Source organism: Pan paniscus, chromosome 7, assembly GCF_029289425.2.
Source record: "Pan paniscus chromosome 7, NHGRI_mPanPan1-v2.0_pri, whole genome shotgun sequence".
Lineage (NCBI taxonomy): Eukaryota > Metazoa > Chordata > Mammalia > Primates > Hominidae > Pan > Pan paniscus.
Window position 1 is genome coordinate 81850441 of NC_073256.2, and position 23332 is coordinate 81873772.

General features: G+C 42.9%; 1 protein-coding gene across 11 annotated transcripts in view; it reads left to right on the forward strand.

The window, feature by feature from the left end:
• TRIM55 (tripartite motif containing 55) overlaps positions 1 to 23332 on the forward strand; it is a 67630-nt gene that overhangs the window by 10127 nt on the left and 34171 nt on the right. For 5 of the 11 annotated variants that reach the window (XM_063606789.1, XM_055116606.2, XM_055116610.2 and 2 more), the window contains exons 3-6: positions 8793 to 8918; positions 9781 to 9953; positions 16458 to 16623; positions 18563 to 18658. In XM_063606789.1, coding sequence (XP_063462859.1) covers positions 8799 to 8918; positions 9781 to 9953; positions 16458 to 16623; positions 18563 to 18658 — 555 coding nt within the window. In that variant the 5' untranslated portion in view covers positions 8793 to 8798. Of the gene's footprint in view, positions 1 to 8515; positions 8919 to 9755; positions 9954 to 16457; positions 16624 to 18562; positions 18659 to 23332 lie in introns of those variants that run through there. The other 6 variants (XM_055116607.2, XM_063606787.1, XM_063606786.1 and 3 more) reach the window with 3 other exon arrangements.

Genomic DNA, 23332 nt, shown 5'->3' on the forward strand with positions numbered 1-23332 from the left:
AGAGGGAAAACATTAAGTATTTTGTAGATGTCATGGGTCAAGTCCTCAGTGCAAGGGGATGGCAAGAATCTTTGTATGGAAAGAGAGTTCTGGGTTATATTTTTTGGAATAACTTTTAAAGTTGTTACATGGAGGGAAATTTCTAAGCCAAATAATGGTTAGAAAGTGCTTTATTTGGGCCACACCCTGAGCTCTAGGATACCAAAGGAAATAACATTATGCCTTCTGTGGTCAGATGGGTTATATCTGGCAGGACTGATAACAGAGGCTGGTGCTTGGAACACCAGCTCATTGAAATCCCAGATGAAGTGTGGCCTTCTCTCCGCTGGTCATGAGTGGTGTTCTCACTAAAAAAGGGAGGGATGGGTGGATGGATGTTTGGATGGATGGATGGACAGGTGGATGCATGTATGCATGTGTGAATATTGCAAGAAAGAATTAACAGCCTCACTGGCTTAGTTTAAGAGGACCTGGTTTGCACAAGATTAAGTGTTGACCTTTGTTTTGGCATGGGATTAAAATAATTTTCAGATTATATTGGTGCTGGAGTTGACCTGAAAGTCTTGGTCCACTGGTGCCCTAGTGCTCCAGCCCAACTAAACTTCCTTCTTCAGCAATCACTGACTCTCTGCCTCCACATCCACATCATCTGATGTTCTTTCCCTGTTTTAATTCTTAGGCAGCCACCCTCTTTCTCACTTCCAGTGGGCACAAGAAAGCAAGAATACTTCCTTTCTACCTTAGAGGCTGAGCCAGGAGTAAGATCAGTCTTCCGACTCCTCTTGTTTTCTCTTTCATCAGGACTGCACTCTCTCTGCTCACTGTTTTGCTTCAAACCATGTCTGTTTTTTATTTCCTTTTAGCTGTACTCTCCATCTAACCATAAGTTCTCTGTTCTGTTTGATGAACAAATGGCTCCTTAAACTAAGCCTGGATTATTTTCAAGTACCTGGACTTGCAATTACCTGCACCAAAGAGACAAAAGAGAACATGGGTAAATGACATGCCAAGAATGTTCTGGAATCTTCAGGATTCTTTGGGATTTTCTAATGTCTCCTGTTCTCAGAATGCTCTGACCTATTTTGACAGTTACAATGAAGAATCAGTGCTGCTCTTCTGACCATTCTGGGGCAAGTGGGGATTCACATCACTCTAGCCAGAGAGTACAAAATCACCAAAAGACGGTGACCCAGTTCTTGTTGGAGAGTCCTTCATATGCATTTGAATTTGCCCCCAATATTTTTTTATATATCATGTTCTAGGGCTGGTTGTTTAGTATAATAACCACTATCCACATGTGGACATTTAAATATAAGTTTAAATTAATACAGTTAAAAATTTAGTTTCAGAGCTGCACTGTGCACATTCCAAGTACTCAAGAACCACAAGTGACTAGAGATTGGACACTATGGATATAGAACATTTCCATCATAAGCAGAAATTCTTATGGACAGTGCCCTTCTAAAGCATGGGTGTGGTGCAGCTTAGTGGGTGAGGTCATGGGCTCTGTGCTCAAAAGATGTGTCTCTCAGTGTGCATCACAGTTCAGCAGCCACGTGACTCAGGGCAACTACTTAACTTGCTCAGCCACAGTTGACTCAGTGGAGATAATAATACCTGAGACAGGGAGCTATGACATGAAGTAATGGGTATTCAGTACCTATTTATCATATTTGTTGTAGTGGTATAATAGTAAAAATAATTTTAGCATCCCTTTCCTCTCTTCCCTAGATGAAAAACACACTGAGCTCTTACTATATAATAAAGAACTTAGCTGGTCTTTGTCCCAAGTCCCTGAGTGGGAGCCTCTAAATCCTTAGAATTTCCCGAGTGACAGACATGCCTTTGTTATTCATCGTGGGCCCTGCTAGTTTATGCTAATGAGATAACTGTGGACGGGGAAGGGAGTTTGGGGCTAGCCATGTCAGAAAGACCAACCATGAGATGAGAATCTTGGGGCTTTAAGCCATGTGATGTCAGCCCAACCTCCAGGGAGGCAAGGAGAAGCTGAAGATTGAGATCAGTCACAAAGCTAATGATTCCATCAATCATGCCTGCATAATGAAACCCCCATAAGAACTCTGGACACAGAAGTTCGGGTGACCTTCCCTGGTTAACAGCACTCTGTGTGCATTGTTACACATTCGTGTGCCAGGAGGGTGATGCATCCTGACTCCACTGGGAGAGGACATGGAAGTTCACATTTGGGACACCCTGCAACCTTGCCCTATGCATTTCTTCTTTTGGCCGGTCTTAATTTGTATTCTTTTTGGCTCTAATAAAACTGTAATCATAAATATAATGTTTTCCTGAGTTCTGTGAGTCATTCTACCAAAATAAGGAGGTAGTGGGAACCTCCAAATTTGTAGCCAGTTGGTCAGAAGTGCAGGACCTGGGAACCCCAGAGTTTGCTGTTGGTGTCTGAAGTGAGGACAGACCATGCCCTTTACTTGTGAAATTTGGCCTAACTCCAGGTAGGTCATGTCAGAATTCCATTGCAGATCTATATCTCTTTCCTGGGCCCTGGCCCCTGAAAAAGCCTGGTTCCATTTGGCCCGGCAGCTACAGGTTGAAAGAGGTCAAAAACCTTCTCTTTTTGTTGTTACCCTTCAGCGTCACATCCACTGTTGGGTGCACACTCAGGTTCCTAGGGAGCCATCTAATTTCCCCAGACATACCTGGGAGACTGGAAAACTGTTGAAAGAGGGGAAGGTGGTGGTGACTTTGCTTCAGTTTTTCAATGTGTCTAAACATACTCCAGCCCCAGGCTGGTGGGAATCAGAAACGAGGGACAACCAGGACTTCCAACCATGGCAGCTCCCTGTGTAATTGCTCCTGATCGGTTTCTAGCTTCTGTCCTGATGTGTGTGGTAAGAGTGGGGGTGGAAGTGGGGCAAGCAATGCAGTCCTTCTATATAAACCAAAATACCTTCAGGAGACTACACTTTGTTAAATTAAGTTTGACCTAAAGCTACCTTCATACATATTTTAGGTTTCACCTAAAGATTTCTTGTACATAGTGAACTGTCACCCAACTGGGTGTCTAAACAGACTGTAACGTGCTCTTGTAACAGGTCGCTGAGTCTCAGCCAATCCCAGGTGGTCAGCTGTTAAACTGGGTTCAAATAAGGCAAACGCTGAGCTGTTACCAATCCAGCTAACTCTGTGCCTCACTTCTGTTTTCTGTATATCACTTCCTTTTCTCAGTCCATAAATCTTATCCAACCGTAGGGCAGCCCTTGAATCACTGAATCTATTCTGGTTCTGAGGGCTGCCCCATTCATGAATCATCCTTTGTTCTATTAAATTTTGTTAATTTTAATTTGTCTAAATTTTTTCTTTTATCAGCTGGTTTTCATGTCCCTGCGCAGGCTCAGGTCCACTCCAAATCCCGGAGCCTGAAGATGACTTAAATTCTGATTCAAGTCCAGAATTTCCCCAACCTCCTGGACCCTGTGAATGATTTGGGAGTGAATAAAATGTTCTGATTTCTCCTTAGAGCAGAGCACTCCCTCCTGTGTCCCACTTCCAGCTCACACACCCACCCCATGGATTGGTGTCTGAGAGCAGGGAGGAGCAAGGAATGGAGAAAAAAGAATGCAGAGAGGAAGGTGGTTATTATTCATGTTGGGAAGGGAAAATAAATCTTGGGGCCCCCAAATCACTAAGCTAAAGGGAAAAGTCAAACTGGGAACTGTTTAGGGCCAACCTGCCTCTCATTCTATTCAAAGTCACCCCTCTGCTCACTGAGATAAATGCATAAATGGAGAGGCTAATCAGAAACTGAAAAGAATGCAACCATTTGTCTCTTATCTACCTAGGACCTGGAATCCCCCTCCCCGCTTCAAATCTTCCCGCCTTTGCTTCGAGCTGTCCCACATTTCCAGACCAAGCCAATGTTCATCTTGCATGTGTTGATTGATGTCTCATGTCTCCCTAGAATGTATAAAAACAAGCTGTGCTCTGATCACCTTGGGCACACGTTGTTAGAACCTCCTGAGGCCGTGTCACAGGCATGCATCCTCAACCCTGGCAAAATTAACTTTCTAAATTAACTGAGACCTGTCTCAGATTTTCGGGGTTCACAAGGTAAACCAAAAATATGATTCTAAGCCCCCCAACTCACTGATGGATGCCCCTTCTCGGCCAAGGTCATTCCAAAGTAAACCTAAAAAACTAGTTCAGGCCGTTATGGGAAGATCACACATGACTCCTAGCCTCTTCCTTTTAGAATTCAGGCTTAGCTGATCAGCATTAACACTAAAACAGAGATCTTAAGACTGAACAAACAGACTCTTTGTAGCAATAAGATACCAAATTCCAATCTGACTCTAGTATAGCATCGTATGACAGATAGCAGGCCCTGAAAGAAATTGAAGTATTTTACCCCAAAATATATTTCTTTGAAATATTTTGAAATGGCCCTGCAACACTGTCTCTTCTGAGGAAAATCTACATTCTATAGAGAATCCCTTCCTTTTGCAGGTCTTTTCCCTGATCCAGGAGAGATTTAACTAAGATTTAACTTCTATTCTCTCTGAAGCCTGCTACTTGGAAGCTTCTTCTGCACAAGGGCATTGGTCTTCACAACCCCTTATCTAAACCCAGACATACCTTACTATACATTCCAGGTCCTTAGATAATATCTTAACTCTTTTAACCGACTGCCAATCAGAAAATCTTCAAATCTACCTATGACCTGGAAGCCCCCACTTTGAGCTGTCCCATCTTTCAGACCAAATTAATGTATATCCCCACATATATTGATTGATGTCTTATGTCTCCCTGAAACTTATAAAACTACACTGTAGCCTGACCACCTTGGGCACCTGTTCTCAGGACCTCCTGGGGCTGTCACAGGTCATGGTCCCCATATTTGGCTCAGAGTAAATCTTTTCAAATATTTTACAGAGTTTTACTCTTTTTCATTGACATTCATCAACTGCGCTCTTACTCCTGTGGGATTCATGCTGTTTTCCTGTGTAGCCTCCAGGGACAGTTCTAAGAAAAAGTAAAAGGCAGGGAGCAAGAAAGAACAGAGAGAAAAAAAAAGAGAGAGAAAGGAAGATAGAGATCATCTCTGTAATCCCAGAGTTTTGGGAGGCCAAGGCAGGAGGATGGCTTGAAACCAGGAGTTCAAGACCAGCCTGGGCAACATAGCAAGACCCTTGTCTCTGCAAAAAATTTAAAAAATTAGCTGGGCATAGTGGTACACGCCTGTAGTACCAGCTACTCAGGAGGCTGAGGTGGGGGGATTGCTTGAGCCCAGGAATTTGAGGTTTCAGTGAGCTATGATTGCGCCACTGCACTCCAGTTTGGGCAACAGAGTGACCCTCTGTCTCTTAAAAGAAAATTCTGTTTCAGAGGTTTTTGTTTTTTTCTACAAATACTGCTAAATTAGGTTATGAACCCCACTCACTTATAGAGGGCAGAACTGAAATCCTCCTAGGTGAAGTCACTTTCCAAGACCACAAAGGGAGGTAGATGCAGAAGCTGGGAGAAAGCCTGACTGTCTCTGACTCACTCTGCAGCCTCTCACTACATCATCGGTTACTCAGGCTCAGGCATCTGAGTCATCTGTGTGGATTCTACTTTCATAGCAGCCCCAGGGATCATTTCCTCCTTTCCTTCCCCACTGCCATGACCTGTGCCAGGGCTTCGCGACCTCTCACCTGGACTATTGGCAACAGCCTCTGATCTGGTTTTTAGCCAGCCACCTTCATGCTAATCTAACCCAATCATCGCTGAAAGATCAATCTAACCAACCACTGCTCTCACGGAAGTGTCCAGTGAGAAACTTTTAACGACTTCCTGCTGCTTAATTTATTAAGTGTTAAAAACTCTTTAGCACAGTATCCATGGCCAGCCAATGCTTGAGCAGCGTGCCTGCACTCCAGCTCAAGCCACCGTGGCTCTGAGATCCCCTGCATGCCTGTGCATGCCCATGTTGCTGCTTCTGTGCCTTCTCTTGGAAAGCCCCAGCCATGCCCCACCTAACTACACGTCCATCCCTCTGAGATCCTCGGTGCAGCAGTTCACACGCTACCCCCACCCATGAAGCCCTTCTGATTCCTCTGACCCTGAAACGCTGTAGCTGTTGTGAAAGGAAAATAAATATTGGTATCCCGAAATCATTAAGCCAAAGGGAAAAGTCAAGCTGGGAACTGCGTCAGGCAAACCTGCCTCCCACGTTATTCCTAAATAAGATAGCTACAAAGATTTAAACGCTACATACCTCCCTTACAATTTGCACACTGGGAAATTCCTTATAGGCCCCAATATCTTTACCCTAAAACAGTTTTGTTGAATTTTACCCTGACAGTGTAAATTGACAGCTTATCTTCACAGGCGTGGTACAAAGGACAGAACTCTAAGTCATCTCTACGCTCACCTGAGACAAATGCATATCTGCTTTCTTCCTCTAATGTAAAAATGCAGACTCACTGAGCTAAAGGAAGACATAAATGACTATTATTCCTCTACCCACCGCCCAGCCCCAACATGTAAATTATGTATTTGGTGAAAGGCTGATCAAAGACTCAGAAGAATGCAACTGTTTGCCTCTTATCTACCCACAACTGAAATTTTTTTTTCTCTTTCCCCAATATCCATTATTTTCCCTTTAAATATTAAAGCCTTCGAAATCTTCTTTGGAGAAAGGTGCAGGCCTGCCTCCTGGCAGCGCCCTTAACCTTGACAAAACAAACTTTCTCGATTGAGACCTGTCTCAGGTACTTTTTGGCTTGCACTCTTTATCACATTTTATTTTGTACTATGTTCTGTGTGTGCATGTCTCATCTCCACTCTTATACTGAGCTCCTTGAGGCCAATGACCTATGTCTTGTTCATCTTTCAATACCCAGAGCCTCACACAATGGAGACACACTACACATATCCAATGAATGTATTTTGAAGGAATGAATTCCTTCTAAAAGAAAAGACTCTGCTGCAATGTGCATGATTAGTCTAAGTGCTTTTACTTAGATAGCAAGGTCTTTTGCAGTAGAAACTTAATCTTTCCTAGAAAATATCCCACATATTGTACTCAGACCTCCCCTCCATAGCCCATGAATTGATAAACACAATTAACTGCCTAGGCTGGGTGAACCGAAGTAACTCAGTAAAAAAATTTTACCAGTTCCCGTCCTCCCTGTAGTTGCTAAATAAATATTGAAAGGACTAAGATAATTCTCTAAAGATCCCTGATATGCTTATGAATATATATAACTTATTATTAGTTAATAGAGCTTACTAGATTCTCAATAAGCTCTCCGTGCACACAGCACTAAGACCACACATAACTGACCTACACTTCACTGGTAATTTAATTCACACCAGGGATATGTTAACAAAATGTGTTTATTGCCCAAGGTTTTTAAAATGAAGGAGAAAGAAAGCCGAAATTTATCACATATAAACAGACTTGGATTTCTTTTTTATTTTTGATCTGATTTAAACATTTTTAAATACAATATGTATTGGTTAAACTGTTGCTTCACAAAATCCTGATGAATGTCAGAATCGATGTTTATGACTCAAGAGCAGACCAAGAATATCAGAAATGACCAGAGAAACTATGGTTTAACAAGTCACCTTGGAGGAAGGGGAAATGCAAGGGAGAATAGGTATTTTGGAGGCAGATGAAATGCAGATATGGAAGTAGGACTCCATTTATACTTCAGTTGTCAATGGCACTGGTAACTGTCCCCCAAGGGATGACAAAAGAAAATAATAGATCTGCCACCTCCAGGTGCCTGCCAGTTACTACCTCATTACAGATTATTGTTGCAAACTATTATATAATTTAAGAATTTAAATAATCAGTAAAAGACTATCAAATTTTCTTTGTGTTTTTGGGTGTATGTAGGAGGTGGGGCAGTATAGGATGAAAGAGGGCCAAGGAAGAGGAAAGCAATGTGGAAGAGCAAACAGCATACTAGAGTTGTTTTATAATGTAATTTTTTTCTCAAATAATTAGATCATCCACTGGTTTTGAATTTTTATTTATGCATGTATTTATTTATTAGGTGGATACCTTTATGGTGAAGGGATTTGAATTTAGCTTTTAAATTGGAATTTTTCAAAGACCACAACCCCAGCTGACAAAGATGAAATACTTAACATTAAGAAAGTCTTTTTGATGATTGCCTTTGTGAAGCCAGGATAACAATTTTCAAGACATGTTTTGTTCATTTTCACCTAAGAAGGTGCTATTAGGCTACTTTCCGTGACTCAATTCCTACACTCTCAGGACAGGGCTGGCATTAGTTACACAGACTCTGTGCTGTGTTCTGCCCCTTCCTGGAGAAGCCATCACCAAGTTCTCAGTGAGTGCTCACAGAGGGCATGGTTCAGTGGCTAGGCATGCACATTTGCATTTGTTGTTGACAACTGTCAGCTTCGACCTCCTTCTCCTCACAACCCCGTCTAAATGGGGTTTGTAATCCTCCTTCCCACCCACTCTCTTCACTCCCTGGGGCAAGAATGTTGACTCCTGCTCTCCGTCACCTGTCAGGATCCATCCTCCTGTCACAGGCTTATATGGACACGTCAGCCCACCGTCACGTGACCGCAGGCTGCTAAAAACAGCTCCAGCACCCACTCCAAACCAGGGCCTGAAACAATGTCCTCCACCGAGAGAAACGTAAAGGACACTTGATCACACAATCCCTGGAATAATATCCAGGAAACCCTTGCTGGAGCCACTCGCAGCACCCTTCCCTGGCAGCACACTTGGGGACAGCGAGGAGATGAGCGCATCTCTGAATTACAAATCTTTTTCCAAAGAGCAGCAGACCATGGATAACTTAGAGAAGCAACTCATCTGTCCCATCTGCTTAGAGATGTTCACGAAACCTGTGGTGATTCTCCCTTGTCAGCACAACCTGTGTAGGAAATGTGCCAGTGATATTTTCCAGGTAGGTTTGTTTGGAATTTGGTTGAGGGGAGGGGGTTGAAAAGATTCCCTCCTCTTGGAATCAAGTGCTTAACATTGAGGTGAAATCCTTTAAAAAACTTTTTAAGGCTGCCGGGCGCTTTGGCTCACGCCTGTAGTCCCAGCACTTTGGGAGGCTGAGGCCACTGGATCACCTGAGGTCAGGCCTTCGAGACCAGGCTGGCCAACATGGCAAAGCCCCATCTCCACTAAAAATACAAAAAAAAATAAGCTGGGCATGGTGGCGGGCACCTATAATCTCAGGTACTTGGGAGGCTGAGGGAGGAGAAATGCTTGAACCCAGGAGGCGGACATTGCAGCGAGCGCAGATCGTGCCATTGCCCTCCGGCCTGGGCAACAGAGCAAGACTCTGTCTCAAAAAAAGAAAAACAAACAAACAAAAAAACTTTATAAAGTTGCATTTACTTTCAAGAAAAACACGTTTCTTTTAATGATTTGGTTTGTGTCCTCTTTACTCCAAATCTAGTTTTATTTTAATACCAAGAATCATATTTTTTTTTAAGTCAAAACATTTAATGTGTTTCAAAACTATAAATGAGTAACTGCTGAAGACATGAGTGTGGAGTTTCTGGCTGGAACTTTTGGTTCTGAAAGTGGTGGACGGAAAAGCACCTTACGTGGACAATGGTATATTCGCAGATGACTGTGGATAAGGTCTGACCCTGTGTTTCAGGACCACTTGCTGAGAAAGCCCTGAGGGATGATCTTATGGCAAGCTTAAAGTAGAAGTTCATGTTGTTTGTAGTAGCAGAGAGTGAAAATAAGTCTCAGAGAAGCTGCTTGTGGCATTACCCAATTCCTTTTTTCTTACTTGGCAAGAACAGGCCTCTAACCCGTATTTGCCCACAAGAGGAGGTACCACCATGGCATCAGGGGGCCGATTCCGCTGCCCATCCTGTAGACATGAAGTGGTTTTGGATAGACATGGGGTATATGGACTTCAGAGGAACCTGCTGGTGGAAAATATCATTGACATCTACAAGCAGGAGTCCACCAGGTAACACTCTTCCACTCTTCCATGTGTCAAGCCCATCTGAAACTTGTTTTTGTTTGTTTGTTTTAATGGGTTGCTACGCTGAATGCTTGTTTATCAATCACAGACTGTTTTATGGAAAAATGGTTTTCCAAGTCAGTCCTTCCCAGTGAGACTGAGAGTTGCTCACAGCAGGAGAGAGGGGAGTTGGTGCCCATGCTTTTGTATCAATTTAAGAATGAAGTGACTCATTAACACCAATCCATTCCAGATGGTGATACTGAAAGAGACATACTGCTGTCCCCCTCCACCTTAAAGCCTGGTATTACATCCATTTTACACATTTTTCACTTCACAGGCACTTTGTAGCTCCAGATCCCTACAAAGCAAAGAAAAAAAAATCTAGTAAAAACTTAATAGAAAATTAATAGAAATGGCATCTTCCGAAGTAGCCCAGTTCCTAGTTCAGACAGTCTTGCCTTAAAATTGTTTGGATGATAATAAAAACAAAATCCTCTAACATAGGTTGTCACTGTATTTACTCTAAGGGAAGTCACAAAGCAAGGCAAAACCCTGGCCTTTAGGGACTTAAACTTCAGAGCCATAAGGAAAAAAAAAGGTGAAATTCAGGTTATGTTTCCCTATTCCTTATACTGTATTTACTGCATAGTCAGCATTCACTTGTTGATTGTGAGTAGCATCGTGATAGCATTATATATCTATCCATTCATTTTTTAAAAATAACAAAAAAGGCTTCTTATTCACCAAACCACATTGGCTATAGAATTCCTTTCCTAGACACAATGCTGCGGGAAGCTTATTCCTAGAAGGCACGGTGTGAAGAGCCCCTTTTCAATTGTGTGCAGGTCAGTCCAGTCCACAAAGCTTGATAGCAATATTGAGACCATCTAGAAATGGCCTCATTGTGATTCCATTAGGGGACACGTATTTATGGAACATCTGCAGAGCTCTAAGAGGCTTGTGCTCTTGGAAGGAAAGCTGTTCTATAAATCTAACATAATTATTATAATTATTATAGCTATTAATTTCCGCTAAAGATCCAAAACTAAATTAGACAGTACCAGGATCTAGATGGGTTTGGGGAAGAATTGCTGATGACATATTGCAGAGATTGCAGCTGGCTGTTTCCCTTGCTTCCAAAGTCTCTTGACAAGAACAAAAGTACTATTGCTGTTGCTGTTACTTTACAGATTTGATCTCATTGTATTTCACTACTTTAAAATACAAATACACACTTGTCTCTTAAAAACTTAACCAGCCAATTAAAAACCAATTAATTATGAGATTGATGCAAAAGTAATTGCGATTTTTGCAATTACTTTTCATGGCCAAAACAGCAATTACTTTTCCACCAACCTAATATTAAGAGAGTTTATATAACAAGAGTTTCAGTGCTAGTCCAGTGTCTTGCACAGAATAGTTGCTCCATAAATCCCAGCTGATTAAGCAATACCACAAATATTCTTACGTAACAAGTTTCAGAGCTAGTACAGTGCCTTGCACAGAATAGTTGCCCCATAAATCCCAGCTGATTAAGCAACACCACAAATATTCTTTCATGTTCTATTTATTGCAATAAATTTATGTTTTGTTACTTGTCACAGTGGGAACTTGAGACATGAAAAAATAGCAATACTTGTTATGAAATCCAGAGAAGAGATGTTAAAACTTGCAGTATTGGTAAAACTACAAAACACATCTTCACCTTAGCTATGAAGTTGGCTTGGTGCAGCTGCCAAAAATAGTACCCAGGCCTGGGAAGTAAATTGCGTAAAAGCAATGAACCAAATTTCCAACAATAAAGCTCATAGTTGAGTGAACTAGGGATGCTTTTGTGATTTTCTGTGATTTTGTTATGCTGTTTTTTCTTGAACTTGAGACTTTCCTGTGGGACAATTTTACTTGGTAGCAAAACCACAAGTTGCACAGAGCACTTGGCCACATGTCTGGGAGGAAACGCAGGTGTCCCCTGGGGGCAGGCAGCCTTACTAGACCAGAATCTTGAGCCTCAGGGTACATTAGGTAACACTGGAATGACCTTGGATATACAGAATGAGAAGAGTTCAGCTGTGGCTATTGGAAGGGGGTCGGGGGGGTGACCAATCACAGACTGGGATGTTGTCAGTCAACTCTGACCTCCTCCAGAAAGGCTGGAGACTGTAAGTCTCCACAAAACCTAGCATTCTTTTTTTTTTTTTTTTGAGATGGAGTTTTGCTTTGTTTCCCAGGCTGGAGTGCAGTGGTGTGATCTTGGCTCACTACAAGCTCTGCCTCCCAGGTTCACGCCATTCTCCTGTCTCAGCCTCCCAAGTAGCTGGGACTACAGGCACCTGCCACCACGCCCGGCTAATTTTTTTGTATTTTTAGTAGAGATGGGGTTTCACCGTGTTAGCCAGGATAGTCTCGATCTCCTGACCTCTTGATCCACCCGCCTCAGCTTCCCAAAGTGCTAGGATTACAGGCATGAGCCACTGCGCCCAGCCAAAATTTGGCATTCTTATCCAGAATTCTGCATGGTGCCAGACTAGCCGCAGTTGGGAGTGGGAGATGGTAAGAGAAGGTACTATTTTGGCTAATATTAATAATTAATATAATAATAATTAACTTTAAAATATAACAAGTAAAACTACTATGTGCTGCATGCCAGACACTGTTCAGGGTGCCTAACACATGAATCATGTGCAATTCTTTAATTCTCAGAATAATCCTGTGAGGTGTTGATTATTATAATTACTGCTACCCTATTAAAGCTTTTAGTGCCTTAAAGTAATCAACATACACAACTTTTAAAATTCATTACTACTAGGCCTCTGAAGAGAAATGCAGTCTCCACTCTGTTCTCTCTTTACCTACCCCCAAGCCTCATTCCCCAGAGTCAACCACTTTTAATTCTTTTAGCTGTTTTTCTGCTATTTATCACCAATGACATGTGCATACTACTGGTATGCTCCTATTCTTTGATTTTTCAATTTTAGACATTTTCTATTGACTTTCCACTGTAGACGATTAGGACTGAGCCTTCACATGGCTGGGCTTTACCTCTACTTGGGAATTCTTTTACTCTCCCCCTGGGTTGAACCCCTTGCTCCCTGGATTCCAGGACTCCTTGTTTGGTGGCTTACTCTCTTATTTCTATGGAGCACATCCTCAAGTAATCTCTTAAAACATGCCCAAAGTCCTCCTCTTTTCAGCCTCTCCCACTCTGTCACCGCCTACTTCCACCTTCAGGACTACTGGCTCCTGCAGTTCCAGAGCCTTTCCAGGGTTCCATAGCTCAAGTCAGCTTGCCTATTGTAAGCTTCTCACTGCAGGAATGTAACAGAACTAAGACACAACTCAAGTAGGTCATGTCCCTTCATCCAGATGTTCCTAATTTCCAACATTTGGTTGACATCTCTCATCTGCTGTCATCTGTGCTCACTTTTTGTCCTTATTGATTTATGCCCTTTTATTTCCTTATCCTCATTTCACTGGGATTTCAGCAGAATAAATACATACATACATATATAAATACATAAATAAATACATGCTTGTGTTCATTCTGCCACATTTAATTAGAAGACCCTTAATCCGATATTTGATATGAGTAAAAACTGAGACCAGAAGAGGTTAAGTAACTTGTCTAAGGCCACATAGCCACTACATGGAGAAGCTGAGCTGAAATGAAGCTTTAAGATCAGTGTGGGCAGGCACAGTGGCTCACGCCTATAATCCCAGCACTTTGGGAGGCTGAGGTGGACAGATCACCTGAGGTCAGGAGTTTGAGACCAGCCTGACCAACATGGTGAAACTCCATCTGTACTAAAAATACAAAAAAATTAGCCAGGTGTGGTGGCAGGCACCTGTAATCCCAGCAACTTGGGAGACTGAGGCAAGAGAAACGCTTGAACCCGGGAGGTGGAGGTTGCAGTGAGCTGAGATTGAGCCATTGCACTCCAGCCTGGGCGACAAGCAAAACTCCATCTCAAAAAAAATATCAGTTTGACTACAAAGTTACTACTTCAATTGCCTCACCAAGACCAGATGCCCACTCCTCAGGAAACTCTAGGGTGGCCCCGGGAACCTCAGAGACCAGAGACAGCAGGCTACATACTTCTCAGTCTAGCCTACACTGAATGGTGAGGGGCCACAGCCAACATTTAGCACTGGGCCCTGACCACAGCTGTGAGCTTGGCTGCTCTCACCTCATAAACATGTATTTATGTCATTCTTTTACATGCCAAATCTGTCCCAAGTCAGTTACATGTTTGAAGTTGTACAGAGGTTTCATTATATGCTCATCTACGAGTAAGTGGTGCCTCTGGGGCTGGGCTACAACCTAAATAAGAAAAACCCAATGAGGAATATGGGAAATCGTTCTCAGTGTATACAGCACCATGAAAAAATCAATAAATTGAATCACAAACAAAACTAAATGTAGAGCCTTATGGCTGTTTTCACATTTTCAATATTTGCATATACTGCATAGACCTGTGCTCTATGATGCAATCTCTGGTCACAGCTGTTGATATCAGAACAGCATGTGGGACCCAAGCTGCCCACTCTTGCTTAGCCCACATTAATAATAAGGTGGAGATACCTACGAGGGAAGGGTTTAGAGGGGAAGAAGCCTTTGACCAGGCAGAGACCAACTTGCCAGTCCCAACCCCAGAGGGCACTGTCATTTATTAAAGGAGTAATCAGGATGTGGTCTGGTCTCTTCCTCTGCCACTCAGGAGTGCCAGGTGATCCCAGGCTTTCCCCATATTTGCCATGCCTTCTCCAGCTGGGTGGTGTTACACTAGAGCACAGGGAATACTGTCCATCTAATAGGTCAAATTCCCTTTCATTGTCTCACTCATTTGTGCAACAAATATTTATGGAGCCACTGCCTCTGTGCAAGGCACTGTTCCGAGTACTGGAGATGCAGCAAAAAAAAAAAAAAGACTCATCATGGCCCCTGCCCTTATGGAGCTGATATTCTAGTGGAGGAAACAGACAGACCTGAGAGGAGGATAATTTTCTCAATTGTGGAGTTGACTTCCTTATTTGAGTTCCAAATAATGTGGTCAAATCAGAAGGTCATAGACTTCATGGAAAGCATATTGCTGCAACACCAGACAGAAATTCCTTTTGCAACAGTCAGATTCTAAAATTTTGAAACTGGAAGTCCATGCAATTTTCTTACAAGACCCACGGCTTCTCCCAATGTTTAGCCTAATCTCAAGTAATTGACATCCACCTAGCAACTTATAAAGGAACATTAGCGTCTTACAGAGGCACATCAGCATGTTCTCTGCCTTTCTCTGAGTTCTGGGTCTGCAGCTACAAGATACCACACATCAAAAACGATGGGTTTCAAACACTTGTATTCATGATTTACAGTAGGAAGTGCATTTTACATTGTGACCACTTACATATATGGATGGATATATATACACACACGTACATACGTATATACACACATACACAAACACACACACACACACAAACACACATATACTTTTGTTTCAGTCACATATATACACACGTACACCTGAAACAAAAGTTTCGAACAGCAATACTTATTTTTACTACATGTAATTCACAGTATTTGCTATTCCATTCTATTTTTATTTTAACAATGCAGATCACAGCTCCCTAAATTGATTTCATGGCTCATAAAAACCTGTAGTTTTTAAAAATTGGATCTGTATAGCAACAAAACAAAATGTAGTCCCAAATCTAAGTTGTTGCTAAATAACTATGTGTTTGGAAATTTGAAGAAAGCTTCTGGATTTGGATTTGAATTTTTTGAATACTTCTGAAAACTATTAGCAGCCTCAGTCATTAGATAGGATATATCAGAATTCCTGGGGTTTATATAAGGAGGTACACCCACACTTGCCTCTTATACACATTTGCATCCAACCAGTACTTGAATTAATAATCAGAAGATTTCGGTTCCATGTGAGCCACACCTATCCTCATTTCTTCAGGTGAAAAGGGTCTTTCCTGGGGCCAGAGGCTGGAGGGGGGCGATCTAGCTACTCCTAAAAGCTGGTGCAAACTCGACTTTTAGTTCATCAACAACTTCCTGTTCTTGGTCCATAATGGAAAAGTGTCCCTTGAGAAACTCGTGAGCATGTAGACACAGTGCTGGACCACGTTCCTGATGGCTCACCAGGGTTCGATATTCAACTTTCAGGAATTTCACTAGCAGATTCTTAAACCTTAAATAACTTGAAATTGGCCATGTGGAAATACACCATGGAAATGGGCAAATGGTACAAATCAGGATCTCCACGTCTCTGTCCCTACCCCAAGCAGGTTGTTAGAGATTTGCCAGCACTCCCCTGCTACACCTGCAGGGAAGCTGAATTTGGTGGGCTCTGAGCATGTGAAAGAGCCCCTGGGGGTCTTCTGGAATAGAATTGCTGGGCATACAGGGAAGAGAAGGAATTTGCAAGGCAGAGCAACATCAGCTCTGCCTTGATGAGATTGCCCCAGTGAGAGCTGATGGACATTTATCTGCCTACCTCCTCCCAGGCCAGAAAAGAAATCCGACCAGCCCATGTGCGAGGAGCATGAAGAGGAGCGCATCAACATCTACTGTCTGAACTGCGAAGTACCCACCTGCTCTCTGTGCAAGGTGTTTGGTGCACACAAGGACTGCCAGGTGGCTCCCCTCACTCATGTGTTCCAGAGACAGAAGGTAACAGAGCTGCTCCCTCCCTCCCGCAACCCCTCCCCATCCCCACACCTTAGGGCCTTCCTGGGGCCAGTGTGAGTGGCTCCCTGCAGTGGAGGAGGAAGCCCAAGCCACGCAGGGCCATGGGACACTGGAGGGCACACAAGGTCTGCAGGAAGATATGTGCACAGTTGTGCACGAGGCACACACCAAATTCCCTGGACGGTGGGGGACAAGGCGAGACAGTGCAGGGGTGCCCAGGTTCAGGAAGGGGTGCAGAACGGCACAATCCCTGTTTTTGTGCCCTTTGGAGGTTGCTGATGATGAGCAATGTTAGGGGACCCAGCAAAAGCTCAAACTGCTCAAGATTATGTGAAGTTTAGACTACAGATAAGAAAAGGACAGCTTTTTACCCTAGTCACAGAATACTTTCCTTCATCCACCCATGAAAGATTTCTTTGGCCCTCCTCAATGCCTTTTATCCCACACTCTTAGTGAGGGAGGGTTACACTGATGACATGCAGTTACAGAACAGCTTTAAAACACAGACTTGTGCTGGCCCTCCTGTCACCAGGGCCAGTTGCCTAAAAACCCCTCTGAGTGTGATGTCTCCCCCTGACCCCAGGGCCTCAGCCATAGCCCCCTAATTCTGAGCAGACAGAAAGACAGTGTCTCCCTCTACACATTACCAACCTGCCAACCTGGTTTCATTCATGAGCAGGTCAGAATTTATCCATCTGGTACAGATAAAAGTGGAGTTGGGTACTCCAATAGGTGCAGCCACTCCAGGCACCGAGAGCTTGAGCAGTTCCACTACTCAGTTTCTTTCATTTAGAATCATCAGTTCCACATTTGATCAGTGTTTTACTGTGAAGATCAGTGCTGAAATCAAATTTGGAAGCAAAACTCTTGGGCAACACCAATTACAACTAGTGGCCACTAAGTCCTAAAGAAACAGATTTTGCAAATTATCCACAACATTTGTTTATTTTTGAATCCAGTTACAATTTATTCCCCCTTCTCTTCTGCCCACCTCCCCCAAAGCATAGCATGATAGAACTGGATGGTAGCTGTTTCACACTCCTTCCTTCAGAGCCTGGAGGCTCATGTGAAATGGACAGAAGAACAGACTGGTGGGACCCTCACCCTTGCTCCTGTTTGGCCAAAGCAGCTTCACCTCCATATTAGCTTTCACTTGAAGAAGGTTCTGCAGCTTTAAAATATTTTATAATCACTGTTCTGGTCCAATCTTCTCCTTCTAAATGTGAGAAAATTAGGGTCAAAATTGAATATATGTTTTGCCCAACATCACAGAGAAGTTGGGGGTAGGGTTGGACCGAGCGCATGGGTCTCCCAAGTGCCCCTCCAGTGCTCCTGGTGGCTCCATCAGCCAGTCTTGGGAAGGGGGTGAATAGGAACAATAGGATCTCTTCCTAAGTCAAAAGAGCAAAGGAATTTAAAAGTTGACATTTCTCCCCTAGAACTAGTTCTTTGTTTCAGTGTGAAGTTTGTAATGACTTAGTCTAATGTGTGAGTGTTTGTGTCTGTATACACTATATTCTTATGCCCATAATAAGTATTTGTTGAATAAATGAGTATTTACTATACACATTTCCCAAGTAAAATTGACCCTTAGTTCCACTAGGCAAATAATTCCATTTGGGTCCCTCAAGTCACATATTGGTCTCCATGCTATTTATAAACAATACTTAGAATTCTTTAGCTTGAACATGTTGATCTCAATATTAAGACTGATGAAAACTGTGAAACCTTTCCCTGCACAAATGGATTCATACACAAAGGTTTGCTTGCAATATCAGGAGGTCCACAGGCCTCCCTGTTAGTCCTTAGGGGTTGCATGGATCCTAAATTAAGAACCTGTAAAGACAATATTATGACCAATTCACAGTCAGGGTGACTAGGAAACCCCTAAGATATTGGGTTCATGTTTTCTCTTCATTAGTCTGAGCTCAGTGATGGCATCGCCATCCTCGTGGGCAGCAACGATCGAGTCCAGGGAGTGATCAGCCAGCTGGAAGACACCTGCAAAACTATCGAGGTGAGTCAGGTGACTCCCACAGCGTCTCAACCAAGCCTGCAATGCCTGGGGGTTTATGACTTCCTTAGTGCCACACTAGACATCCCTATTCTGACCTTTCATTCTTTGCTTCTAGAATGGCCTCCTTCCTGATATGTCTCTGAAATATTCACCTCCTGCACAGAAAGAGACATTATCACATGAGTCACTGAGGCAGATGTTACCACAATTACTAGGGCTGTTGCTGTATGTGTTGTTCTTTCTTCCTTTTGAAAGATTAGCTACAAGAAAATTAAATCCCCCATCATGGAAATCAGTGTTGTTGCTATTACAGCAAACTTTCCTGGTGGAAATCCAAACTGTCTTAGGAAATGCTCATTGGTGCTTTAGACAGTCATAGGCAGGTTTGAGCTGCACTTCTCTGCTCTTACAGCAGTGCTGCGAAGTGGCCATAAGGAGGAGAAAGATCTGCCTAGCTGTAGTTAGAGAATGGCTCAGTGGCTGGGAGCTCATGGAGGCCAAGAGTTTGAGCTCATTCATCTCCACTTGCCCTCTGCCTGGCCCAATGCCTGGCACATAATCAACACTAAAAAAAAAAAAAAATCTTGCTGAATGAAGAGATGAGTGGCCGGTTGTTTAGCTCATATTTGAGCTTGCCGTATAATAAATAGAGCAAATCTACTTGTCCCTCAAGATCAAATATAAAGTATGTCATTACCGGAGGCCTTTAAAGTGTGGAAGCCTAAAGAGAGTTAGCTATGTGGCAGATATCTTTTCAGGAATTGAAAATTCACTGACTAGTTACATCCGTGCTGCTCTGGGGCAGGTGCAAGACACCTGGGTTCAAGTCCAGGCCCTGGCTCTGTAACTGGAGCAGTCCATTACAATCTCCCTGCTCTAAGATTTGGGGTCATTGTTTTTGTAGTTGGACCTCTGTGCAGAGGGTGGAGGTATGATGCTGTTCAGTTCATGGCATATAGTTCTCATTGCTGTGTGCAAACCTCTCTTGTTATCTATTTATTTCCCGTTATCCTCATTTCCCACTCTTGTTCTCCTCCCCATAGATTGCCACTCTAACATGTTTGATGTTCTGTTTGTATTCTTATAAAATACGTATTGTGTTATATACATGTCTTTTAATTTTATAAATGGTATTATGTGGTATTTTTCATTCTGCTTCTTTTTAAAAAACTAAGCATTATGTTTTTGGGGTTTTTGTTTGTTTTTTGGGATGGAGTCTCACACTGTCACCCAGGCTGGAGTGCAATGGCATGATCTTGGCTCCCTGCAACCTCCGCCTCCCGGGTTCAAGCGATTCTCCTGCCTCAGCCTCCTGAGTAGCTGGGATTACAGGCTCCCGCCACCATGCCCAGCTAATTTTTTGTATTTTTAGTAGAGGTGGGCTCTCATTCTGTTGGCCAGGCTGGTCTCAAACTCCTGACGTCCTGATCTGCCCACCTCAGACTCCCAAAGTGCTGGGATCACAGGCGTGAGCCACCACGCCCAGCCAGCATTATGTTTTTAAAATCCATTCGTGTTGCTACAAGGAGATTCAGTTCCTCAGTTTTCTCCTCTGTAAAAATGGGGCAATCATGGTACCTACCTTATAGAGTTACTATGAATAATTAAATAAGCAGAAGCAAAATGCTTAGCACAGTGCCTGGCATGTGGTGAGTGTTCAATAAATACTATTCTTATTATTTTATCATTAGAAAGGCAAGTTCTATTCAAAGCTAAAGGCCATTTTCTAAATGAGGGCTTTAGGACATTAGCTATACTTATCTCATTTTAAATTTGCACACTATTAAAATCAATCTCGTTTCTTCTCCACACTCATATTCCTGAAAAGATCCATGATCAGTCTGGGATCCATTTATAGAAGGAAAGTTTTCTCTTGGTGAAGAGCCGAAAGAGATTAGGAAACAGACAGTACAAACTTTTTTCTTTGTACTTATTTACAGTAAAGGCAAAATACAATTTGGTCATAACACCATGAATCAGCACTCCAGGGTAGTACCAAGCTGAGTCTTGAGTTTATAAATAGGAGCACGTTGCTTGTGGGTGAGCGAGGTAATCTCAGGGATTTACTGGAGATGTCTGTTGGAAGGAACAGGCTTTCTGTCTGGGATGGAGAAGCTGGAGAATGCACAGGAGAAGAGTCCTGGGGGGTCCATCTGGGCCTTGAGCAATTTGATTCTTGAGCAAATGCAAATGATTAGGGCTCCCTTTAGCCAGCATCAGAGGACACTGAGTGGGCCGCAGAGATTTGACAACAGGTTTTCTTCATAGAATCCGATCAGGGGCATGGTAGGAAGTGCTGTTTTTATTCACTGAAATGACAAGAAGGAACAGGTTTGAAGTTAAATCAGCAGAAGGGATTAGTGCAGATGTCAGGAAGAACGTCCTGGCAGGGAAGGGCAGGATCATTACCCCCATTCTTATTGGCAATACAATTCATTGAACATGACACACTTTTCTAATAAGCATTTTCACAGGTGGCTAGGGGAGGGTATGTAATCATTCCCTGCAGGACTTTATGATGAGGCTGCAAATTATCAGGAGTCTTAAAAGTCCATCCTTTTACCTGTTTATTTCATTTCTTTCATTTATTTCATACCTGTTTTTATAAGATGAAAAAACATAGCAAATATACGTTCTTATTTATTGTTTAGGATGTATATTCATATATAACAGTATAGAAAGTACAGTCATGCACCATGTAACATTTTGGTCAATGATGAACTGCATATATGATGGAGGTCTCATAAGATTATAATATCATATTTTTACTGTACCTTTTCTATGTTTAGATATGCTTAGATGCACAAATACCATGTATTACATTTTCTCATAGTATTCAGTACTGTAGCATGCTGTACAGGTTTGTGTCCTAGGAGCAATAGATTGTGCTATACAACCTAAGTGGGCAGTAGGCTCTGCCATGTAGGTTTGTGTAAGTACATTCTGTGATGCTCACACAATGGAACTGCCTAAGGATGCACTTCTCAGAACATACTAGTTAAGCAACCCGTGACTGTGGATATTTACATATAGCCTCCTATACATTCATGGGGAGAAGTTAGGAATGAAAAACACCAAAAGTTTAAGGGCAGCGAATAGTGGGACTGCAGGTGATTTTCACTGCCTCCCTTATATATTCCTGTATTCACATTTTTATAAAGTAAGTCTGACATTTTTAATAACCAGCAAAATAAAGAATAAGTGAATATGATTCACATGAGCATAGTTCTTTCAGATCAGTTTAGGTGGCTCATCTGGAGATGTAGAGATGGTCTCAAAGCCCCATGGAGGTCTCTGACTTTATGAATCCCTCTTGACACATTAACCTTTGTTTGAAGCATCCCTGAGGACAGGGGCACTTCCAGATGGCCACCCTGTGCATCTGTCATCGCTGGGGTGATCTCCCAGAGCCAGTTCCATATCAGTGGGCAAAGCCCAGAGGCTCAGCTTCTTGCCAGCCTGCAAGGCAGGACAACATGCAGCAAACCAGGTCCTTGGCTTGCAGTGAAATGGTCCTAGCTTGAGAGCTGGGTGGATTATCTACCAGGGTCAGGGCCACAGAGCTCTTGTGTCTCCGGTTCTGCCCGGAGTTCGTTTCCCTTTCTGGCTTTGCTCCCACCTGCCCAGAAACATGTTCTGAGAAGCTATGAGTGGTTCCTGGCCAGGGGGTGGAGAGCTGTTGTTAAAGAATTCTCTTTTCTGATTGGTGAAGAGTTCCTTAGGGATGGGAAATGAAGTAGTCCCTGGGGTGGGTATTATCCTTCCATAATTACATAGCCTCTCCCCGCCTGGGGCGCTGACACCTGCCCCAGAGCCCTTTGGTGGCTGTGCTTTCCTTGCACATGTCTAATTTTGTCCTAATCATGTAATGTCACACAGGGCTGGCCTGGGGAGGCACCTGTCCCAAGACCAGCCCTGAAGCAATGCTGAGCTTAGGGTAAATTACACTGTGGACTCCTTGTTATCCTTTAAGAATAATGTCTGCATTAACATGAATTTACTGTGACAATGAAGAAGGATTTGAGAATGCCTATAGTTGCAAAAGGGTGGTTTGAAAGGGGGAGTGGCATTTTCCTTCCATGCTGTGGGCTGATGGTGAATGAACTGAGCCGTGAGTCTTTTTACCTCCGCTTCTTGAGAGTGGCTTGGCCTAAGACGTTCCCTGAACTCTGGACTGCAGGTTGATGGAGGGCTTCTGGGCTGTTCCATGAGCCCAGCATGATCTGAAGGTTCGCTTGCCTTTCTAGGCCTGGAGCTGTTCTGGAACAGAATGGAACTGGATGGGGGGCTGCCTGTAGGAATGGAAATGTCCACTGGGGAGCTCTCTGCTTCCAGGGAAACATGCTTGACTTTCACTTCTCATCCCTAGAGAACATAATCTACCTCTTGTGAACTTTACCAATGGAACTTATCCTATGTCACTGGATACTTAAGGGCACAGGCTGTTAATACTGGCCATCCCAAAGGCAGGCTGGCAGGCCTAGAAACATCCCTGTTTTGTATGGCCTGTCTAGTGGAAACTGTTCCAAGTAAATAATAAATATTTGATATTGAGCATTTCCAATCTCTGAAAAAGGACAACTTGAATAAAACCCTCCAATGATTTTGCAGTGATAACAAATTCATTGTATTTCCAAAACAGTGATTTTACCCAAAATGACCATTTCTAGTCTC